General features: G+C 42.9%; 1 protein-coding gene across 1 annotated transcript in view; it reads right to left on the bottom strand.

The window, feature by feature from the left end:
• Nucleotides 1-8,690, bottom strand: part of NELL2 (neural EGFL like 2) — a 166,270-nt gene extending 157,580 nt beyond the window's left edge. Inside the window, exons 1-2 of the mRNA XM_034063122.1 lie at nucleotides 8,288-8,690; nucleotides 8,008-8,136 (exon numbers count right to left, since the gene is read on the bottom strand). Coding sequence (XP_033919013.1) covers nucleotides 8,008-8,136; nucleotides 8,288-8,342 — 184 coding nt within the window. The 5' untranslated portion in view covers nucleotides 8,343-8,690. The remainder of the gene's footprint in view (nucleotides 1-8,007; nucleotides 8,137-8,287) is intronic.
• Between the last annotated feature and the right edge of the window lie 16,469 nt (nucleotides 8,691-25,159).

The following is a 25,159-nucleotide window of genomic DNA, read 5'->3' as shown; positions in this document are numbered from 1 at the left end:
TCTTGGAGTTATTTTTCCAAGCCAGCACCTATATGCCCTGGAGGATAGAGAATAGAAGAACATATGCAAGGCAGGGGAAAGTAAGAAACCTATTCCCCACATCTTATAAGCAAGCAGTAGGGGAAAAACAGACATTATGACTGATTTAGATGAAGGGACATGCAGGAAATGCTGCGGTCCTCTGTGAATCTCACTGGAGAACAAGCCACACTGCAGGGAGGGGAGAAACCATAAAAAACCCATTAACCCAGCTAGTCTCAGCCATGCTTCGTGATTACAGAACTATGTCACAGCAAAAGCAATTACATAAGAGCAGCAAGACCCCATTTTCCCTTGTCACTACCCCTTGCTAATGCAATCCTCCCCCAGCAATATGGAAAGATGGGCTTTGACAGCTTCCCAGAAGAGTCACCATCCCTCTCCCAGAGTACACAGCTGCAGGGGCTGGGTTCTCTCTGGCACACAAGACAGAAGCTGTCCTGCTGTTAACATCACATCTTTAACTTCAGCCAAGGCCACTACCAGGAGCAGCTGCACAGTGAGCAGCCATCTGCACTCACCTGCTCCTGATGGGAACATCAGCTTGGAGAGAGACCTCCTTGGCCTCCACTCCTCCATCCTGACCCTCCTCACAGCACAAACCAGGGCTCTGCCCTGAACCACTATACTGACACCCTCTTCATGTGTCTGCCTTCCATACAAGCACATCATACTCATCTTCAGCTTTCCAACACACCAGGTCAAGCCCTGAGATAATACTAGGCTCAACAAGGGTTTTGTCCTTGCAACATTTTAGAAGAGGCCTCGCTGTGAATGTAGGAACAATGCAAATGTCATTCAGCCTGTTATTCATCAGTAGGAACTGGTTTCAGTGATACTGAACATATGAAGAGATCATGGTTATTTGAATTAACCTGAACAACCAAGTTCTCTTTAAAAAAAGTTGTAGAGAATCAGAATTGTCCCAGTAGAAAATAAATCCCCTGGGGCTTCAATTTGTTGCAGATAATAGGTACAATCTGACTGCAAAAACCCCTATGTCAAGCCCATGAGAACACAATAAAATACAACATCCCTCTAAATGGAGTCACACCCTCACCGATTAATAAATGTGGACACTAATTCACTCCAAAGGTTGAAGTAGCAGAGGCTAGAAATGTCAGCTGTCCCACCAAGCCCAGGCAAAGCCATAGAAGCCATGCTGCTTGGCAACATTTCCCTGCAGGATCTGGGCAGGTAAGGGACAGTGCCTACATCAGCAAAAAGGCATCATTCCTCTCCCCACATGGAGGCTTCTTCCAGAATTCATGCTCTTGAGAATTCAAGAGGCTGAAAACTGAGTGGAGACCTCATAGCAGCCTTCCAGTATCTGAAGGGGTCCTACAAGGATGCTGGAGAGGGACTCTTCATCAGGGACTGTAGCAATATGACAAGGGGTGATGGGTTAAAACTTAAACAGGGGAAGTGTAGATTGGATATAAGGAAGAAATTATTTACTGTGAGGGTGGTGAGGCACTGGAATGGGTTGCCCAGGTAAGTTGTGAATGCTCCATCCCTGGCACTGTTCAAGGCCAAGTTGGACAAAGCCTTGGGTAACACGGTTTAGTGTGAGGTGTCCCTGCCCATGGCATCAGGTTGGAATTGGATGATCTTAAGGTCCTTTCCAACCCAAACCGTCCCGTGATTCTATGACAACAGCCCATATCAAAACACATGTCAAGAGACAAAAGTATTAAAAAAAAAAAAAACGGAATATTTAATTTCTGCTTATTTCCTTTCCCTCCCCCCAAAAGCCCACTGTAGAAAAACCAAGGAAAGAAATCCATGTGAAACATCTTTTCATAAACAATGACATAACTTTTAGAGCAGTACTTAAAACAACTTCATTGTTCTACACTTATATTTTTGTGATTCTTTATATGCCTAATATACACTCTCAGCAATACTCTGAAACTCTCAGCATTAACAGTGGAATCCCCAAATTCTACAAGCCAAGTTTCCTGACATTCCTTAACATTATTTCTATCAACTACACACTAATGACTACATACAGGGATCACAAGATTTTCTTCTCTGGAAGCCTGCATTTCCTTGTTATCTGCCAAAAATTAGGTTCCCATTCACTTTCTCACCCTCTGCTGCACCATTACAAGCATCAACCATAAGTTTGCAACATTTCAGGTTTTTTCTTCCCATAACTTTTTCCACTTCTTTTTCACTGATAAGCCAGCATGGCAGTATTCGCCAAGCAGCACATTCTCCAGTATTAGACATATTCATGACTACTCAACAGTGTCTGGTTACACAGTGGGTAAGTGCACCCTAGTTCCCCATGCTTTGTAACTCAGTATGGTTTAGGATGGGAGCTGAATGCAGGATTCTCATACTACCTCCCCTCCTGTTTTTGGGCAGGCTCTTCAAGCAGCAGACACTTCCCAAACACCTCCTCTTGGCACCACAACTAACAGGAGGAGGAAGAGGATGGCAAATATTCAGTTCTTCTGGAGCAAGGGGATACAACATGGCAGCAACCCATGCTCTGCAGGCCCCAACAGAAGCAGCCCAGCTCTTCAAGGAGCTCTTTCAACATCCAGCTCTATTCCCCAGCAGCATCAGTCACCACCCTGGCAGTGCCATACCACAGCGGTTACTGTTTGCAGGAGTGCAGAGACTACTTTGGAACATGCTAGAGGGGGAAGAGGATAGAACCAGTGTGAAGAAAACATAAGCTGTTGCTTCAGATACAGCAAACCCTGGATGTCTCTGGCTACCACATTGTCATAGAGTAATTGCTCACATCAGGCATTTCTAACACGGAGACACATTCCAGTACTTCCCAAAATTAAACTCTATTATTTCAGTCTTTCTGAAAACTAAGGGGTGAAGGGTTTTCTCTGTCTCTGAAAAACTCTTTATTATCTAGAGATGATCACAATGCTGGAGGTCCCAAATTTTGAGGATTCAGTGATTCTGAGAGAAACCAGCTTGCTTCCAAGGCAGAAAAAGCTGCAGATAGGTATTCACTCTGCAGTCAGCCATGCTAGTTGGCAATATTAGCATCTTCTCCCCCAGCTGTCTGTTACTGCTCCTCTGGGAGACAAGTACAGCTAGCGAGAGGGGATTTTACAGGACTCTAATCCATGTCACTGCAGTTACTCAGGTTCACTCCTGGTGCTGGCCAACTCCGCCATCAGCAGACATGGGAATGCTCATATGATCTCTTGCTTTGGCAAAGTTGTGGGGACAGTAACCTCTAGCTCCCAGGTGGTGGCAAACAGCTGGGAACAGTAATATTTTCAGCAGGCTCAGCTGGAACCTGGAGAAAGCATCTGTCCATAGCTTCAGTGACAGGTGGCAAGGGAAAAAAAAAGGTGTGTGTGAAGTGCATAGGCAATGGAAACCCTATTTCTATGGGAGAAAGTTAATGTGCGTCTAGTTTTAAAGCTTTATTTTTAGCTCCTTTATTTAGCAATGTCCAGAGATGATGTCAGGGGCCAAAACCTGTGATCTTTCCAAAGGGTACTAGATATATAGTAATATTGTCTCACTAGCATTTTAAAATAATGGACTAATGATCCAGTCATGCAGCAACAGGTAACAAATAATTTACAAATAATTTACACCAAGAAGATTATTTTAGGGGTTTTCTTTCTGTCAGCAGTTTATGCCAGCAAGTGCCAATTCAAAGAACAGGAGTGCTGGGTCCTATCATGCATCCCACTGACAGATTAAATTGTTTCTTTGGTGTAGCACAGCACATCTTGTTCCTTATCAGAATATACCATATCTTGCCTCTAGAACTCTCCCTCCTCATCAGAAATATCAAATATTATTTATAACCATATTGAGTTACATATCCTAACTGGCAGAGGAAAAAGCTCATCCTCTGAATGAGTTCCAAGTTCTGCATTCACATACACAAGCTCCCACATCTTCATGACTACCATGTATTTTTCTTCTTTTCCTTAAATACATGTTCCTGTGCTTGTAACCATCTGACCGCACTCTTCTGTCCACCCTTCAGTCTCTTCTTTGAGGAGTATATACATCTTTTGATGGACATACACTTTTTTCATTTCTGGTGCCTCTCATTACTTGATTGACAGTGTACCTTTCACCACCCTCCACTCCTGCTGGAGGTGGTTGGAAATGTCCCCATAACTACACCTACACTCTTTGGGCAAAGATAGTCTGACACATAGTATTTGTTCTCAACCACAAGCAAGATCCAGAAAGACTACCAAAATAGTGTTTCCACAAAATATATACAATGCAGAATCTAAAGGGAGGAGGGAAAGTGGCAGAATAATAGTGTAGAGGAGTGCCAGAGGCAACCAAGTTATTCTTGTAGCCCTTTTTTTAGATTCTCACACCCCAGAACATCCATTTCCCACTGCAAGTTGAAATGCCTGGCTTCATGGGGACCTTCAATCTGCTTAAGTCCCCTGCGCATAGACTCAGATCAGATAAATATGACCCATCCAAAACCTTCAGCACTCTCTGGCCTCTGTTCAGTTTTCCCTGCAGTTTCATATGCAACAAGTGCTCTTGCAGCAACATGATTTTCATATTTGCACAGGAAAATGGCTACCCTGACTTCCATCTCCACCAATTTCCTTAAACTGTGTTAGCAGTACATTTACAAAGAATGGCAATTGGTACTCCTCCAAGAGCCTTCTTTAAACACATTAATTACACTTCAATCCACCCACCTGATTTGGGCTTCACCTTTGGTATCAGCCCCTTTTTGCAAAGGGAAAATAAAGGTATTGAAAACTGCACTGACTTATGTAAACAGTCACCAACAGAGGGAAGTCTGTGGTGTAGATATTCTGACTTTTGTTCTGCTGCTCTGACCAGCAGAGGAGTAATTTTCCTCTCAACATATTTTGACATCATAATATCTGCTGTTGGCTAGGAAGTGCTGGCAGATGTTCACACACAGCTACACTCACTTTTTGGAAGACTTCTTCCTGTTTTCTATTCATAATTCCTTCTTCCCACAAGCAACAATTACTTTGCAAATCCCATTTCCAGAAAGAGAAGCTCCTGCAGCTAACTAGAGCTAGATTACGATGGCATTCCAGTGCTGCCATCCACTACAACCAAGGAGCTTCAGGCACCTAAAAAGCTTTAGGATCGAAGACCACAGTATCTAATCCTGTTGAAGGCAGTGGGAAGAGTTCTGTTTCTCAAATCTTTGGGAAGAAAAGGTTTCTTTAGGATTTGTACAGTGATGGAGCACACAGGTACACAAAAAGCAAGTCCAAGTGACTGCAAATTTCAAGTGGCCATAATTATTTCTAAATGAGGAACTGTATAAGAAGCAATATAAATGTTCTTGATTGGACTGTAACAGACTAAAACTACCCTTAGAGAGTAATTGCTTACTGTGTAATATACCTTTGAAATATAAATTTCTTTGAAAATCAATTATGCAAAGAAGAATTTGTCAGAACAGCCAATTAGATGCTAAATCCCTTGTATTGAAAAATGATGCTACATCTAATTAAGCAGTCAAAACTGACTTTTCACCTAGAAGCAGAAAGAAAGAGACTACTCTGCTTTAGCTGTACATGCAATTTTCCCATCATATACCTTTAATTGGCAGTTCAACCTACCACTTTCATAATTCCTTTTCCAAAATAAAGAACAGCATTTAGGCTTCTTGTATGTTTTAAGCATATGTAAAGTAAGGCTTTTCACCAGCTGAGAATGCTGCCTATCAAAAAACCAACATACTAAAATGTTGTAAATATGCATATGGTACAATAAAATAATCAGTATGTCAAGAAACCAAAAGTCAAAGGATCACAAGTGCAAGCTTCCAGAGTACGTTCACAGACCATTTGGAGTCATTTGTGTCCTTTTCACAAAATCATTTGTGTCTAGGACTAAAGCTTTAGCTGGAATAAGGAAAAAACACATAGGCAAAGCCTAAATTTAAAGTCAGCATGTACATACCCTTGAAATTCACACACTGCAAGTACATACTTTAAGAGGCATATATTGCAGCAATGTTCCTACAGCGCGAGCTCCAACAGCAGAGCAAAAGTGACTTAAGTGGACCCAGTGGTCTGATCAAGGAAAGAAATGTCTCCATTTCTAAATGCAAGTTTGACAATGAAAATCTGTCTGCTCAGTAAGGACACCATGTACTATAAGAAAATCAGCAGCCATCGTATGCAACAGCAGGAAAAGTATCTCCAGCCCTGCAGGGCACTGCAGACTTCCCAAGGGATACTGAGTGACTTCAACCACCATTTCAACCCAAGTGGTTTTGTTCTTGTTATTCCCCCAGTTCTTCTCAACTAAATAAAGGTTGGTGTGAAAATGCAAAACTCCCATCTCCTTTGTTACAATAAACTGCTAAATCATTCGGGAATTATGTGCACTCATAATTACACAGAAAGAGGGAAAAACTTGCAGAAAATTCCTTAGCAACCCAGTATTTTTTTTTGAGCTAACACTGAGAAAATACACAATAAAAACTCTTATTCTCACAAACCTCTAATCCTGTTACTACTGAAGTCAAAGGGTGATTTACTTCCTCCTCACCCCAACCCATTATAGCACAAAGGCCTAAACTCAGAGCCATACCTTAAAAGTCACAGCTCTTTTAGGACACAAACCCCAGAGCCCCACAAACACGTTGCCATTCTAAGCAGTCAGAGGACTCTGCTCTGCAGCCCCAAGCCCACCACAGACGTTTCAAACCGGCATGTGTCAATGTTTCCGAACGTCTATGCCTATGCACTTCCACATTAATGCTCAGAGTGACACATACTGGCTGTACTGGGGAAGAACACCGCTACAGAGGTCACCTCAAAGTGAGAAAAAAAAAGCCTTTGGCAACTATTAGCTTCTGATAAATTAGCTCATTAATGCAAACATGAGAAAGAAATTCCCTTTCCAGATCTTATCTCGCTTGAATTACAACTCTTCTGTATGGGAAACACTGCCTCTTGCCTGTTGCGCTGGAAACGCTTTCAGCTCCGAGCTGAAACTCCTGCCATGACACAGAAGCCAGCAGTCAAGTCTCCCTATTTTAAAACTACAGGCTGATGTAGAGATTTGCTCTTGCTTCCTTAGATGTTGAGCCGTATTTTTGGCCTTGTTTTTTATGTTTCTAAGGGTCATTTCATCATCTTTCAGAAAAGACACTTGCTTCTAAAGGCTATATTGAGGCTTTTTTAAAACCAAGATAGAGGGGGGATATCCTGAAGATGTTCTTGACTCCAGCTTCACTTAACTTATAAGTATGTTGTTAAAGTTTAATTCAAAAATACACTTACAACAAGCAAGTGTATGCAATATAATATATGCCAATAAATTCAGCTAGCCAGCAAGAGTTATTTTACAGTCTCTTATGAGCTACAATATAAGGAAGTTTAATTCTTTTTTAATAAACCTTCTAAATGTATCTCTGAAAGACAGAACAAGAATACTATTTCATTTCTATTCCCAAAATAAGCAAAAAACCAATCCCAAGCACTGAGAGAGCCTAAAACTCATTCTTTTTTTTCACGAGGGGTATGACACAGAGGCTCACAAAGGTCACTTTACAGTGATAAAAAAGGGTATTCTGATTTTTAGCCGTCTGCCTCTCTCCTTCTGGGCACTTCATTTCGGCGTTTTGCTCGATTCACATGAAACTTTCAGTGAGCAGCTCCTTAGCTGGAACTGGGGTATGTTTAGCGTTTCCCAAGTAAAGCAGTCAAGAGTGGGTGGTGCTATTATTCATCACTGCACCCCACGAGTCACAAAATAAGCCATCTGCCATCCCCGTTCCTGCTGTACTTTAATTAAGCGTCTACCAGTCAAAGAAAAAGAAAGGGGGGGGGGGGGAGGCTGAGAGAGAAAAAGATCGGGGGGGGGGGGGGGGGGGGAAGAGGAATGGAAGGAAAGGGGACAGGAGGGGAAAGGGAAAGACGACGGGTGCCTGCCTCGCTGGAGATGCGGGAGAGCCCCCGGCGCCGAAGTTCCGCGGTGCCGGGAGGGCCGTACCTGAGAAGAGGAAGGCTTTGCTCCCGTTGTGCAGCCCCGGCACCTGGCGCACGCCCTCCACGGAGCCTCCCAGCTGTAGCTCGGACAGCACGTCTATTTGCAGCGAGGGGTCCACGCCAAAGCCTGCAACTGACCCAGAAAGTGCCGTCACCCGACCGGCCGACACGGCAACTTTCCGAGCATCCCACTCCTCCCGCCGCCGCTCCCCCAGCCTGAGGCCGCCCGGGTATCCGAGCATCCCCGCCGCGGTGCTCTCCCGGCGGGTCCGGCATCCGCCTACCTGGCCCCAGGCAGAGAAGAAAGCAGAACGTGCTCAAGCGGATGCCGGACTCCATGGTACACCGGTGCGCTCAGTCCATAGTCCCCCTCCTCCGGCTGCTGCGGGTGAAAAACCTCCGGGGCAGAGGCTGTGTCCCTCCCCGCCTCTCACCGGGAGGAGCGGACCCCCCGCCGCCCCGCAGCGCGCATCCTGGCGGGCGCAGCGCCAACCCGTGCCTGCCGGAGCACACAAAGGCGAGGGGCGGGCGGGCAGCGCAGCCCTCTGCCCGCGGGCAGACAATGGGGGGGGCACTGGAGCCGCCTGCTGCTGCTGCCGTGCGAGTGAGCGAGGCCGCGGCTACCGGGAGGTGGAGGCGGAGGCGGCTCACCCGTGCCCCGCAGCCCCTCGGCCGGAGCGGAGCCGCCGCCGCAGGCTCCACCCGGCTCCCGCGGGAGCTCAGCTCTCCTCCCCGCCGTCCAGCGGGGACAGCGGCGGCAACGGGCGGGGCCGCCGGTTTATGCCGCGGCCGCTGGAGCCGCCCACCGCCTCCGCCGGGCCGGGAGGAGGCACCGCCCCCCCCGGCGGGCAGCGCTGGGCGCAGTGGGGAGAGGGACCGGGGATCCGGGCGGGCTGGGAGCGCTGAGACGGGAGCGCCGCTGGGAGCTCGGAGGGGAGCTGCAGGGAGGGCAGCGGGGCCGGGGCCAACGGGTACCCCCGCGGCAGGCAGCGGCTGTAGTAGCCGGCGGCGCTGGCGATGATCCCTCTGGCGCTCCCGGCCTCCCGGCGGTGCGGCCTCGGCGCTTTGTTGTTGTTACCCCCGTGCTGAAGTGACCGCTTGAACTCCCGTCCCGAGGCAAAGCCGTCCAGGCTCTGGCGAAACCTCAGCCCGATCTTTGAGCAGGTGATTCAGGAGGGAGGGAACCGGGACGTTTCTAGTAGTTGACTGAGAGCATGCGGAGCTAGCTCAGGGCTGTTAGACGAAGGTTCCCATTTGCCCTGTCGTGAAGGACGATTTTACACAGCAGTCCTGTCCTCCTTAACAAACTCTTCTCACCCCCAGCAAGTGACATTTCTATGCCTTACTCTGCGTGCCTATAAAGGGGGCTAAGAATAGCCTTATTCTTCCATTCCTTTTCATAGACTCCCAGCCTGCAAGGCAGAAATGTCTTGTTGCCAGTTTGTCATATTTGTTACATAAAGGTTTATTTTTTTTTCTAGTTTCACATGCATGTCAGTGAGACCCTGATGTCTGCTGGTGATCCCAGTGTTGTTTATTGACATCCCCCAAATTCATCCTCTATGATCTTTACAAATAACAAAATCTTTGCAAGTAACCTTTACAAATCTTTCCCAATCATAAATCCAAAGGGTGAAAGGAAAAGGGTTTTTTTTCCCTTTCTTTTCTTTCACAGATGAACCTGGGAGTCAATGGTAAATCCTTTTTCCAGGCCAGATTAACCAACTGGGATCCTAAACAACAGACAAAGCAAACACTTTCTTTCCTATAAGGAAAAAAAAAGGAGAAAGGAGTTTTCGAAAAGTGGGAAAATGCAACTCATCCTTCAGCCCAAGTCCATAGCAGTGCCAGTGTGCTGCACCACCCATGTCACCCTCAGAAGAGGTACAGGCTGCTCCTGCAGGTGGTGGAGACAGTATAGCCCCATGAGAGATGCTTCTCCAGCCACTTCCCATTGCAAGTGGTCTAAATACCAAAAAAGGGATTCAGCTACTGCTACCACATGTGTAACTGGTCACAGAGTGGCCCTAAACTTAATGTCTTGCAGGAGCAGAGGGGATAATGTCATTGTACCCATCCTCACCAGCCTAGCACCTCTTCTGCACCACAGCTTTGTCTCCAGCCTGTTAGTGACATGGAACCATGCTTCTGAGCTCATGAAATCTGCTGGCTGCCAGAGTGGTCTAAGGAATGATGCGTTTCCTTGCAGGAGTTAATGGACAGCAGCCACGCTTTGGTGATTGCTTTCATGCTCTTTCAATCACATTGGTTACAGATAACTGAACCAGAAGCAATTAATTTGAGAAGAAATGGCTTCAAAATCCAGAGCAATAATGGTGCATAATGAGCCCCACCACCAGTTGAGTCAAGCACACAAGAGCACAAACCAAGAGGCAAACATTTGCCTTGAATTCTTTGCATCTGCCAGGAGCCACTGACATTTTCCATTAACTGGTGCTGCTGGAGTGGAGGAAGCATGTAAATCAGGTGGAGACCTCCCCTTTGAAAATCCATTTCCCTCTCAATAGATCTCCAGGGACTGGCCACTCATCTTCATGTCACATACATGAAACATCACTCAAAATGCCATCCAACCTGCTTTATCTCTTCCCTCTTATCCATATGGAGCCTAGGACAGACATTATACACATTACATATGGCTGTGTTTCCGCTATCGGAGATGTCAATAGTGATTCAGTTCAGCTAACTGACAAGTAAGTGAACAGCAAAATAAGAATTTCTCCCAATATCTGGAATATGATGTGGATGATTAGATCTTTCAAATAGTTGGTTAAACCTAATACATATTTCTACCCATGGAATCAGTTCCTGATCACTCTAAAAACACAGTTTCACAGTCTTTCTGGGCATGTCCCTTCTTAAATCTGGATGTTACGGAAATACCTAAAAGAAAGCAGGTTTTATGCCTTCATCTGGCTGCAATGCTCTTCCTTTTGATGGAAATTATGTCTTTTAGCCAAGAGATCTGCATATACTTCATACTGATGCTCACAATAACCTACTTTCACACATGGCAAAGGGTGGCAGACCTAAGAAAATAGTATAGCATATACATATCTGTAATAACTACATCGATGAAGCACAATATCTCAGTGCTTTCTATACAAAGTAAAGTCTCTGTCTAAAGAAACCCATTTCAGATATTAGTCTTTACATCGCTCAGAAAATAATCTTAGTTTATTTTTCTGTTGGTTTCTTTTCTTTCGGGGGGGGGGGGGGTTGTGGGGAGAGCTGAGGTAGTTCTGCTCCCTACAAACACAAGAGGTGGGATTACTCAAAGGAATATCTGCAGTGTACAAGGCTATCTGGCTACAGGACTTCTGTGGCTTTCTATAGAGTATCACCTGGTCGTAGGTATTACAACATCTACAGTGAAACAACCTGCTCTTTATGAAACCTCTAAGATGAAATGATACCCTGGAATTCCACAACAATGGACATGTCAACAGTACCACACTTAAGAGTTTGTCCAAGTGTAAGTGAAAAGGCTTTTGAGGAGCTGACACTGGACTCAGCTACCAAGTCTCCTGAAAGAGAGAATGTCTTTTTTGGGCAGGGATGTCCCTGCTTGACAGGTAAGTGAGCCTGAAGTCCTTCAGTCACATTAGCAGGAGCACACTGGGAACACAGCTTTGATGCTCTGTAATATAAGTGGCTTATAAAAAGTCTCCTGATCACCAGTATTTCAATTTCAATGAGATTTTTGGATTAAATAGATATCATGATGCTGACATCCTGCTTACCAAAAACCCTACTACATCCTAAAAATAGGTCTTCTGAATAATGGCTAATATTCACAACAGTTTTCATGTCAAATGAAGAGTTAAGGGATGTGTTACAAGCCCCAAATTCATGAATGATTTTATTGCAAAGGGAATCTCATATTAATTACACTCCTATTAATTATGTGCTAATAAACTGAACTGAGTAGAGCTCTTAAAGCATGCAGATGACAATCTTGCACTGGGAAAGCATTACCTCTCTTACTGAAGCTTATCTGGGTCTATTTATTTTTAAAGAAAAACATGAATATTTTATTCACAGTAGTTTTACCCATGTATTCCTATGCCGGAACCTGGAGAGTCCATGTGAATGTAAGAAATACATAAGGATTGTCACTGACCTACTTATAAAACACTGATGTAACTTTCTTTTAGAGAATATAGGAAAGAGTCTTCCTCATATTGCAAAATACACACAGTTGTTTACTCAACATTATTGTGCTTTAATGCAGCATTTATACAGAAAAGTATTTGTAAAACATGATGTTCCATAATTAATACTTTTTGAAGTGGAACAAGGAGAATAGTCTGTTGTCATAGAGAAGCAGCTTTTTGAGTAAATTTGATACTGCTAGGGATGAGGGCTTTTATTAGTTACAGTCAGTGAAAATGCAGGCAAATTATGCTGCAGCGGTTTCTGTTAATACCCTTCAACGTGGACTTCTGTCTGCACTATGATATGATTATGATCCAGACTTTTCATCTACAAAACCAGTGTATAAAAACTGTATGATGTGTAAAATGCCATAGGGGAGTAAGGTGAGACCACCAAACTCATTTTCACTTGTTTTCCAAATGATGGCTTCAACAGTGAGGAACAAAGCTCAGACACTGCTGTTCTTGAATAAATCTCAGGTGTTTATTATATAGATTTTTTTTCTTGCTAAATTCATGACCAGAGGTAGGAACGTCACCTGTGTCACCCTTTCCCTCCAACACATGAGTACATCTTGTTTCTATAAAGCAGACAATTTATTTTTGCAGCTTCATTAGCCTCCTCACAGTTCCCTCCTCCTTGCTTAGTCTCCTCTTCCTGATTCCCCAAATGCTTTCTGCCCTTTAACAGCTTTCTCCCACAAAGAGAGGTGCTGCCTCTCTTCCCCCTTTCTCACACAGAAACGTGCATGAACACCCACTCCTTGGCACATCTTCTCTTGCAATTTGTCCATCTTGCAGCCTCCTCTAGGTGAGAGCTGGTTTTAGCATCCTGCACACTGCAGGTTCCCATCTCAGAAATGCACTCTGCCTTTCTGACCAGGAAAACCTCAGAGAACTTGGGATTTAAATGCAGCATTTGGCAAAGACCCAACAGAGACTGTCAAACTGACTGAGCTACACCCCCAACCACGGCAGTACCAGCCCCCTTAAAAAGCCTTGGCATCAAAAGCATTCCTCTCAAGCACACATCAGCTGAGGAGACATCACCCATTTTAGTTACAGTTATGAATGTTTCATAAAGATTTGATATCGCCCCACTTGTAATTGTGGAATTACTTACCATCAGAAAACAGTGCTGTGAAACAAAAGGCTATTGCTATTTAAGGAACACACTTCATGTCTCTTAAAGTTTCATGTCTTCCTGGGTTTTTATACCATCTTTGCTTGAGGATACATCACATCTTGAGCCTGTGGTTGCAGCTTTGGCAAGTGGACTGGTGCAGTCAGAGTGGAGAATCAGCATCAGGAGCGGTAGAAATTACCAGGTGGTTGTTACAGCCACATTCTTTTGAGCACAGAAAGAAATGGAGGCAGTCACATTAATGAGAGGTAGAGATGAAAGTACTTCTCAGAAGTTCTCCCAAAGATACTTGTTTGGTTCAAGGGCAAGGAAGAAAGGCTGGAACTGCAGGCTGTGCTCTCTTCTCCCTGAATTTGAACTTAGGCTCTTTGGAGTTGGAAGGTGCCCACATTAACCTTTCTTGCTAGAGCCTTGTTTTTCATACCAGCTTTATTTTCTTCCTCCAAGAGGGTGCGTATCCCTTTGATATAAGGTAGAAGTGATAGACTGCCCTGCTGGCAGCCTTCACACATTATGATGCCTAAAAATGTCTTTTCACAGAAAATGTCAGCTAGGAGTGCTGGTGGTGTATTTGGTGCATGGAACCATATGAAGTAAGAAGAGGATAGTTCACAATAAGGATTTAATTATCCCAGTTCTGTCAGTCCAGAGTGCAATAACAATTAGGCAAGATTAGAGTTAAATTACCTTGACCTGAGTGTGCTCAGTGTTTTGATCATTTTACTATCTGAAGTATTATCTGTTATTAAAAAATGGATCATCATATCCATCACAAATATTTATGATAACAAATCTGGCATGACGGGTCCTTAATCCGGTATATTTTACTCTTGTAATAAAGAAAAAGAATCTACACAGCCCTCACTGGAGCCAGACACTGGCTGGAATATGAGTCCCTGAAGGAAGCTGGGTGCAGTATTTTCCTTCTTCCACCACCTAATGTAATATGGTAATTCCATCTGTGAGTGCCAAAGCAGGGAGAAGATTTCAGATAATAGAAGACACTCCTGTAGAAAACAAAGGGAAAACAAAATCTAGAAGCTGAGAATCAAATCAGAACAAATCCATAGCTGACAGCAGAATTTGTTAATGATTGCAAGAGGCTTGAGGAATTCTCCAGGCTTTATTTTCATTAAAGGAAGATGCCATTTTAGAGAACATGCTGTGCTTACAGGGTTGTCACAGACATTAGGAGATGACATTTGCAGCTTACTGTGATGGCTGGAGTCAAACGAGAAGTTCCAGGCAGCTTTGGACCAGAGACCAGATCCAGACCTGATCCTCAGGCCCTGGTCACTGGAAAGGAACAGCAAATACTTGTGGTACTGGGCTCTGCTTTCCTTCTCATGCACAAACTGCCATATCAACATATTTCCCAAATCAAGCTCAGATAATTTAAAAGAAATACAATCTGCCTGGTGTGTCACAAGTGGAACAGAGTATTAATAACTGACATACATCCATTTAGTTTTCAGTTGTGCAAAGACAGATTTTGGGTCTTGCATTGTAGACAGAGGAAAAAATAGTTTAAAATGTGCTTATGACCTCAAAAGTACAAATTTAACGGTTCCTAGTATAGACTAATTGCTTCTGCAACATTGGGAGAGAAAGTGTCACAGGAGCTCTTACAATACCTGACAAATAATAGGCTTTTCAAACTTTTCTGTACAGTTTTCATACCCAAAGGCATATTTACTGGGCAAACTAGAATAGTTTCAATGATTCTACCAGTCTATCTGACGATGAAGGCCTTTAAATAGCATCAGGTTGTGTAGCAGCATTAACACATCAAGCTCCAATTCTTAAAGGAATTCATATTTTTACTGCCTAGGGAACAGGGAGGAAAATGTAGAAGAAAGGGAACAACTTGGGTTGTGAGGGACTTGTCTACATCATGATGCAGACACCTAATCTGTATCAGCCCCTCTTGCTCTGAGACCTGTGAAGACTTGTTAGGTGAGATGTTGTGCTGGGACACTATAGGTGGCTTCTGGACCCAAGGAAGCAACTTTGAACAGCACTGCACCCTGGCATGGCAATGCCTGGGGATTTCCAAGCCCTGCTTCACCACGGAGACCAAACATGCCCAGTGCCAGTCTCACCACACTTTCCTACAGCTGAAGAGAGACCCAGCTTGCATCATCAGGAAGAAGAAATGCATGCTGAGCCTTAGCCCACCCTTTGTTAGTGTAGACCTACAGATGTAATAAAAGAAACCCCAATTCCAAAGAGCCAGAACCGACAGTCTAGTAATAAATTTGATCAGCAATTCCTAAGTGTAAATGTACATTAGGTATTTCAAGTTTTGTATCATTTTAGCATTGCTTTTTAAGCCACAAAAATCAACTTCTCCATTAATTAATATAGCAAAATCATCATTGAACATGATACTGATACTAATTCCATTAATCAATTTTTGAACAAACAAAGGGAAGAGTGAGATTTGGGCCCATATTTTCTTAAAAATTAGCATCTATTGACTCATTTTAACACATATTTTAGAACCTACTCCTTGTTCCCTTAATAGCAGAAATGCATGTAAGGCTAGGAGGACCGGGTTCAAGTACCTGCTTCATCTGATTACAACATATGCTTCATCCTGGGTTATCTCTATTGCTCGTGAGCACCCAACTCTTGAGTTATTTCTAGCAGAAAATTATTTCACTATAAAATGCTTGATTAGTCCTAATCTAAGTGGTCTGTTTTTCAGAAGTCTGAGCACAAGACATTTCTCATGAGCATCGCTTGCAGTTTTACTCATTACTTGCTCAAGCGCGTGTAAAACTAGAGATTCTGTATTTTAACATAGTCGCTTGGCTATGGGAGTTAAACTAATGGTGATCTGCAGTAGCTTTAATACATAACTATTGATGAAAAAACAATTTTAGAAGCTGGGAATTCCTTGCATTCTTAATCTTAACTACAGTGTAACCTCAAGAAATAAAACACCTAAATTAACATCAGTGGTTTCTTCTTGGATGAGAAGGAGGATTCAGGAGCCAGGCATGCTAAATTGCAGGTGTGTAAGTAACAGAAAGGTACAGAGGTACAGGAGGGGAGTTACTGATGGGTGAGAAACCAATACCAGGCTGGGAAGAAATGAAGCAACTGTGAATAAGTAATGTTTATTAGAAGGGAAGATCAAAAGACATTCAATGATTATCAGCTTTTTTAGAGGAGGATAAAGGCAGTAGGAGTTAAAGTGTGTAACTTCAGTGGTCTCACTGAGAGGAACTTGGGGTGTGTAGGAGAAGCTGACCGTTAACACAAATTTTAGACCCTAGAAAAACAAATCCAGTGCTGTAAACACACCACGTACCTATGGATCAAAATGATTAAGCATGAAGGAATACTATATGCAATAGAGCTCATTAGCTTACTAACAGCAGGGTTCATTTCAGAGAGTATGGTCCCAAGTGCAATTTACATGAGTATTTCCCTTGAAGCTGGTAGAATTAGAAGTATGGGAGAATGGAATCATATTCAGAACAAAAAGAAAATTAAGCAAAATATCAGCATTTTTTAAATAAAAAAATAAAAACAGGTCTTTTTCTTCCAGATAAATAATTATTTTTTAAAAAATGTGATGTAAAACTTTAGAGTGGAAGCTATTTATAACCTGTGTTTCAGCAGATCTCCACAGTTCAGAACAAGGAGACAAGGGAAGACATAGGATAATTAAATATTAAAATTCAAGGATTAATTTTGATCCCCAAAGCATCTTTCAGGAATGGATACCCAGTTAAAGCAATGCAAATAAAATGGAATATTTGGCAGGCAAAGTAAAAATCATACAGTAAGATGAAGCTCAAAAAATATGCAAAAACAGTCAAATGCGTGATAACAAATAAGTGATGCAAGTAAATCACATACAGAAAGCTGACTATTATATGTAGGCTTGCAAGACTTCTAAGTGTAAAGGAAGAAAGCACAGGGTGAGAAAAATTGCAGTGAAGATACATGATTTATCTGGTGTCAGAAAAGAAGGGCAGGCAGTGAATCTTTACTCTGAAGTTGCATGTAATGATGTGAAAGCCCTTCTAGATAAAAGATATTAAAAATATCAGTGGTATAACAACTCCAGAAATATATGTTCCAATAATTAATGGTACAAAATGGAGCTCATCAGAGATTCTGAGGAAATCCGAAGAATGAAGCATAATTTCAGCCTACCATAATTTATCATTAGAGATAGGTAGTTTGTCATTAAAACAGCCACTCTGGTGGATATCTGGAAAATGGCCAACACTGGGGCAATCTTTAAAATAGGTCTTAAGACTGCCCCTCAGAACTAAAATCTAGAGAGTCTTCATTTATTAATGGGGAAAATAGTTGAGAAAATCATTTAAAATAGTTATAAAACACCTACAGGTAAAATGTAGCAGAGAAAAAGTCAGGATGTATATACTGCAAGTCAGCACAGATCAGCAGAGATAAATTGATATACTTATCAGTGAGGATAAATTGTGCTTTCCTAACCTGTTCAAATGTTATAAAGACTTCGCAAAATATTGACTAAAAGAGAATCACAGGAGATGCATTTACAGAGACATTTGATAATATCATTCACATGAAGCTTTTAAGGAAATTTGGTAACCCTGGGGTAGAAGATAAGGTCTTTATTATGGGTTAAAGAGAGAGAAAAGGATGAGGATGAATGGCAGATGATTGGGATGAAAAAGTGCTAAGAGTCTGATGCACAGGGACTGTACCAGAGGACCACTGCTAGGATTAATTCCACTTTTTCTCTGGCCCCATCTATTTATTAATGACCAGGAAAAGAGGGAATACAATGAGATGGCAAAACTGCTGACAACACAAAGCTGTTAAATTAGATGAAACTGAGGTGTCTGTAAATAACTCTCGGGACTTGTTGCACAGCTAGCAACAGGAAAGGAAATGATGTTCAGCATAAGCAACTGCAGAGATATGGCCATAAAACAAACTGCTTAAACTGCTTATACTCATTAATGAGATCTGAATGAATTACAGGAGAGTAATTTGTATTTGGGAGTGATTTGTATTCGAGAGAGGAGAACTACTATGTTTTGTTGCTTATTTACAGCTAGAGGGACTGTTTTAAAACAGCAGATAGTACAATGTACCTTTTTTTTCCCCTTTTTTTGATCTATTTGAATTATTTGGGTTTCATTTTACCTTAACCCTTCCTAATCTCTGCACAGTGCTCAATACTATTGGCACAGTAGCGTAATAGTGATATCACTAGGTATATCAATAGGTATATCACTAATATGGCACAGTGCCATAGTGATATACCACCAATGAGAAGGGCAGTGTCTGCCTCTCTCTTCATAGCTGAGAAATCTTGGCAAGCAAATGGCTCTGAACGGTGGGGCCAGCTAAGCAGTCTGTCATAGCCTCATTCCTTTGCCCAGTCTCAGAGCCAGAGGACTCCTGCCGTGGGAGCTTTTATATCTTTTCATTAAAAAAGACCAACGACATGCTAAAGATAGCCTCTGCTTCCATGGGACGAGCCAAACTGCACAGAGAATGAACAGCCTGTCCTTATTGCAAGGTATTTTTACAGATTACACTGCTGATGGGAGAGGGTTTGCTGAAAGCTCTCATTGCCCAACCCACTGAAGAATTTCCTTCCCTTCTCCTGACCCCAAGTGTGCCAGGAAACATGAAAGACAGTAGGAAGAGGAGGAAAATGCCAGGAGTGCACTGAAAACCTTATGCTGAGCTCAGTCCTTTTTTTATCTTGCACTGATGTAAATGTGGAGTAGCTTGACAAAGACGTGCCTCAACAATAGGGTGAGAGGGAGCAGCATGTGGATGGACCAGCACTTGGGTGCCAAGCTGTCATTGCCAGTACCCACCCCCAAAGTGTGGACACTGCTGGCATCTCCATCACTCCTGCTCATCCATGTGGGTCAGTTCAGCCCTGAGCTGGTGAAGAGGATACAGCTGACAGGATGCTACATGCTTGCCTTGATATCCTGCTGTAGCCAACCTCTAATGAAGTTCTGCATCAGTGGAAATGGAATTCACTTCTTCAGCTCTTCAGGTGACTGGAATATCCCTTAGGGGATGGGAATAACTCAGTAAGAACAACATACACAAAGAGCAGCAAATCTGGTATGAAAGCTTGGGATGAGGCACATGACACAGAAATGGTAACATCACTGCTACCCAGCCTGACCTTTCTACTTGTACTTACCTGCCTTGCTCTGCATTTGTTCTAGTTTAAAGTGTCTTTCTAACAGGTAAGTAGAAGTGCATACAATCTTCTGAGCCCAGTGCCTTTTACACTGCTACTGACTCCTTCCCAACGCAGCTACAAATACTCGTCAGGTACATTTTGGAGCATCATTAGGTGTTTTCACAGCCATATAGCACAGAGGGGCTTACGGCCATCCTAAGGTCAGTCAGTTTGTTCATTTCTCCTTCCTCTGGCTCATGAACCCCTTTCCTACAGCAAAAGTTCTCGTGATTAGTCTTCAAGGGCATGATTTTGCACTTTGGATTATTAAATTTCATGCTGTTTCTATTCTGCTGTTCCACAAGGTCATCTAATTTTTCCTGCATAATAATCAAGTCTTCCTCTTGCCTGTATTAACTGTACGTACCAGCTTTGTGTTATCTGCAGATTTTGTAAGTGCACATCCAGTTCTTGCACCAAGGTCATGAAAAAGGCATCAAACCGGATGAGGGCAAGGCTGCCCTCACAAGGAATGTGAGTACTGTTCTGTACTCCTGTAATCCAGCAGGCTCTTCTGTCCTACAATTTCATAATTAACTTCTATCAGCTCTTACTTAAGTATTAGTTCCTGTGAGGCACACCCTGTCTCAACACTTTCCTTAAATCTATATAGATTCAGTCCATTTTTTATTTGCCTTTTCATCCATATTTTCTCCCTAAAATCTTTTCTGGGGTTCATACAGGACAACATCAAACCGAGCTGTGATTGTCTTTATCTCCTTCCTCCACTCTGTTGGGTTTTTTTCTCCCTTTGCTCATGCCATGCAGCAGCATGTTTCTCGCTAGAAATGGCAGGAGGAGAGGTGCCAGCAGAGAACAAGTGCTCTGCCAACATCTCCCAGGGAGAAAAGGAGCTACTGAGCACGAGAAGTGTCAGGATAGAGAGAAGTAATGTTTGGGATATCACCCAGTCCTACTTAGGTGCTGTTTTGGGGTGGTTTTTTCACTGTATCTGTGATAGATTTAACAAACATTCAGGTTCAATAGTATTGGGGGCATTTCTTTCAAAGACCCTGAGAGACTATTAATGAAGGGAAAGATTGTTCAGAAAATTCTCCCTGTACTGGCAAGGACTCCATGCAGATCCTGGCTGTCCTTGCTGCTTCTCCAAAACAAATGAGTGCTGGGGCACAGAGAGGAGGGTTCCTGGGAAAGGCAGGGCTGAAAGCTAGGCCATAGAATCATAGAATAGTTAGGATTGGAAAGGACCTCAAGATCATCTAGTTCCAACCCCCCTGCCATGGGCAGGGACACCTCACACTGAAGCACAGTAAAACTGCAGCCTGAAGACAGACAGGGAGCAGAGAGGGCAAGACTGCTGAGTAATGACAGTGGATATGCTCATCTACCAAAAAATGAGCAGAAGCAGCTTTAAAAGACCAACTCCTACATCCAAAGGCTTCTCAGCTGGATGGAGGGAGTCAACCAGGTTGCCTTTTAGATACACGGGTAAGGCTCTGACAGTTCAGGTCTTGCAGCATTTTTAGTATATATGCAGCTGCCTTAGTTTCTGTAGGGTAGGGAAGCTTTAGCTCTCTGGGCTCCTCACTACCCCACTAAATGTATCAGCCTAGCAACCAGCAAACACTTCACACCTCACCCAACACGGCAGTGGAGAAGAAGATGTGGTCAGGATTATTGCCAACAAACTATGTGAAGTGTTTGCCCTGCTCGTGGCAGATTGCTCAGGTTTCCCCTCTCAATATGTTTAAACACTACAGTAAAGTTTCTGTTTGCCTAAGACCATCTGCCTAACTTGCAGTTTGGGAGCGAAGAAGTGTCGCTTGCTGCATGTCCAGGCTGGAACCGTTTCTCACATTTCCAAGTGGGTGATGAAGCCAGCCTTACTTCAGGTTTTCACTAAAGACAGCTCAAAACTGGAGGAGACCTTTCAAGCTGGCAATCAGTACTTGGTAGAAGGGCTGCATGAAAGCTCTGTTTGCTTTTCCATTGTCATATGTGTTAGTTCGCTGCTGCTGCCACACTGGTGCAGCTCAGCAGTGCCTACTGCAACACTGCCTCCCAACGGGACAGACCACAGCAGCCTCACATCTGAGCACTGCACAGCATACTGTGCAAATGAGCCCTCTGTTTCGTTTTTGCCTCTGGAAAGGATGACTTCCATCACCCTGGCATTTGCATTCCCATCCCAGCACTATCCCCTTCCAGATCCTTGGAATAGGATTAATTTACTGTTTGGCCTTACCAGGATTAACCTTTCATTTCTATCTGTCAGTCAGCAGTTCCCACACTTCTTATCTTTTTGTTCCCTTTTTATTTCACAGGATACAGTATCTCCTGCTATTTATTTTAATTTTCTTCATGAGGTGCACCTCAGCCAGGTTTTTGAACATTCTCAGTTTATCTCTGCATTTTCTGACCTTCAAGACCCAGCTCTCCCAGCTGTCAGTTCCTTTTCCATTAGAGGCACGTTACTTCTCACTCCTAAACACTTTCTGTGGCTGCTTATTTCTGCCAGATGGGTCAAGTTTCCTTTCCTACCATTTCCCCCTTCTGCCTGCAATACGCAGGAAGCCTCTTAAATAATACACACTTTTGACTTAAATGAACTCCAAGCCTCCTTCACATTAACATTCTTGAGCTCCTCACTCCACTGAGCCTTATTTCACAAAAATTGCCATTCTGAATCCAAAACTATAGTTACAGACCTGTCTTAACTGATTTATAACCACCTGATCAAAGATGACTTTTGACAGCCAGTTTCTTTATAACTCTCTGAGTATCTGAGTTTAAAGCAGGATCACAGTCTGGTTGATATACTGACCCTGTAGCAGAACATGCAGACGTTCATATCCAAGAATAGCAGGACTTTACAGTTACTGGTAGCATAACTTTCCAATCTATATATACAAGTTAAAAACTCCTACCAACAGATAATTCTTCCATCACCTTACAGAGATCTCCACCCGTATCCACAGCTGAGCCTGGGGAGATCCACAACAGATGGCTCTGACAGAAACATATTTCCTACTCTCTGCCTTCTGTTCATCAGAAAGCTTCTGTTTCTGTACCTCTTATTCCCACCATAAAGCCCTGCACTACTTACTAACACCTTTACTTGCCCTTCGTGATTATGCAGTTTCCCCATAAAAAGCCTAAAAAGCAGAGAAGTTTTGATGGCTATCTTGGCAGCACTCATATTTTACTTTGACTCTTGGGATGTTTGCTGTTTTCTGAAAGCCAGAGCTAGCAGCAAGCAATTGCGTGACTCTATCAGCTTCCATTAAAGAAAAAAAATAGAAAAAGAAAAAAGAAGAGTATTCATCACTTATATTCATAGATAAAAGCTTGAAAATATGACTCAGATGCACCTAAATGCTCTAAAGCGAAAAAAAGGAAATTAGAAGATACCTGAAATTAGGGTGGGCTTCTTTGAAGCCCAATGTAAGCAATGTCAGGAGTTTTTTGAGAGTGAGCCATGGTTTTTGAGCATTGAACTTGGTGGTAATATCGGGATAAATGGAGGGACAGACAACTGGAGCAGGCCTGATGCTTGTGTGCACTGTGGAAAAGGAAAGGGAACCCACGCACAGAATGGACCTGTAGAATCATAATTCTGCTATTAAAACTGCAAATATCCTTCTATCATTACCTCCATAATGGAGGCACCATGAGGTGAAGCAGATTTCATAACCTGAAAGTTCTCTCAAGCAGCCAGGGAAGTGGTACAGAACATAGTTTCACATGTAATAGACTTCAAGATATTTTATTACAGATGCAATGATGTAGAAAATGGTTTAATCAACTACTATATGCTCCTTATCTAGGCAATGTTTACCATACTGTTAAGATACTGCAAATAAGCCACATGGACCATTTCATCCTAATAGTAAAAATGCTGGAATAGTCCAATCCATGAAGCAAATATATAGCAGAAGGAAAACCTTTCTTCCCTTGATCTCAAAGCTCTCTGTGACCCACTGTATTTGGAGCCAGTAAAGGCAATACAAAATTTTCAGTGTTCATTTTTGTGTGTATTAAATAACTCTGAATAAAATCCTTTAGAAAAAGATACATTAGCATACAGTAGGTGTTACAAGAGAAGCATGTGAACTTCTGACAATTAAATTAATTACACAAATGGATCTTCAAAACCTTGGCAACTAAGAAAGAGCTCATCCAAATACATAGCAGTAACAATCTTCCTTTAATTTCTGACCTAATTTTGGAAACATTTTCTCTCCTTTGTTCCTGCTTTTTACTGTTTTTCCCATCCTTGGATGTTAATGATACACTGGATTCACTTTTCATCTTTATGTAAAGGCCATGTGGATGCCATCTCATCTTACTGTTCACAAGGTTATCATAAATAAAACAACATGGAACATTAATAAGGAACAGAATAACATGTATTGTGAGTTTGAAGAATTCACACCACTGTTATTCATCTTCTGTGATCATTTAATAGAGCAGGTGTCTGAAAGGACAGATGGGAATTGAAAGCAATGCACTTGGAAAAACATGGAGATTACAACTATCCCTCCCATTATTTGAAACTGATTCTCAGGCTTCTTCAAAAATAAATGCAGTGCCCAGGGTCATAAAATACATTACTTAGAATCAACCATTAGAATGCAGTACAGCCCCATAGCAGATTTTGCAGTCTGCAGATATCCTACATTTGTCTTCATCAGTAGTGGAGTATCCAGGTTACTGCAAGTGCCTTGAAGTACTGGGCTCAAGTAGTTTATTGATTGCCATGTACAAGTAGCTATGCAATCGTAGCAAAACTGCAAATACCTTGTCCATCACACACCAGGTCACATGTATCACTGCTGATGGATTCTGTAGGTCTGCCTCACTGTCTGATAAGCCACATCTGTAAGTGCTGGCCAATAATACAGTGGGGAAAGGTTTCCATGACAATAAGCATCACTCCTTTCTCTCCGTTCCACTCCTGCTTCTTCTTACCTCCTCCTGGGTTGCACTGATGAGAGATTTATCTGCAACAAATCAGCAGCATGTTGAAGATGTCTTTGGATACTAGCCTATGAGACACAATAACTCTGCTCCCTATTCTCTAGGGGAGGTAGGTGACCATGGAGGATCTCTAGTCATAGAATCACAGAAGGTTTGGGTTGGAAGGGACCTTGAAGATCATGCAGTTCCAACACTCCTGCCATGGGCAGGGACACCTTCCACTACACCAGATTGTCAAAGTCCCATCCAACGTGACCTAGTCCTTTAGGAGAAGGTAGGCAAGATGAAACTACTGTAATGGTTGAGCTCAGAAAAGTGGGGAATAATCTCTCCAACTCATAATTATCCCGTAATTCAACATCAATCAGAATGTAATTTTTGAACAGCTTACTACACAGCCTTGCTTTCTCCAGAATCACTATTGCATTCTGGTTTTAGGAGAGAAACTTCTTTTCTTTTGGATTGCTCAGCACATTTCTGTCTTGTACTCATCTGTCATCTATGGTTTTGACCAGCAGTAGTCTCTTTCTTACAGCTCTGTGGAAGCAGATGGCAGATCTAAAGTTTCAGCTGCCCCCAAATTGTATCATCTCCTGTGGGAGAGGGATAGACTGGGAGAGAATTTGCATTGCTGCTGCTGTTGCTTGTACCAAGCTAGCAGCAGCTT

The sequence above is a fragment of the Melopsittacus undulatus genome, chromosome 5 (genome assembly GCF_012275295.1).
Source record: "Melopsittacus undulatus isolate bMelUnd1 chromosome 5, bMelUnd1.mat.Z, whole genome shotgun sequence".
Taxonomy (NCBI): domain Eukaryota; kingdom Metazoa; phylum Chordata; class Aves; order Psittaciformes; family Psittaculidae; genus Melopsittacus; species Melopsittacus undulatus.
Note: the sequence above shows the minus strand (reverse complement) of the source record. Positions and strands in the feature narration are given on the sequence as shown.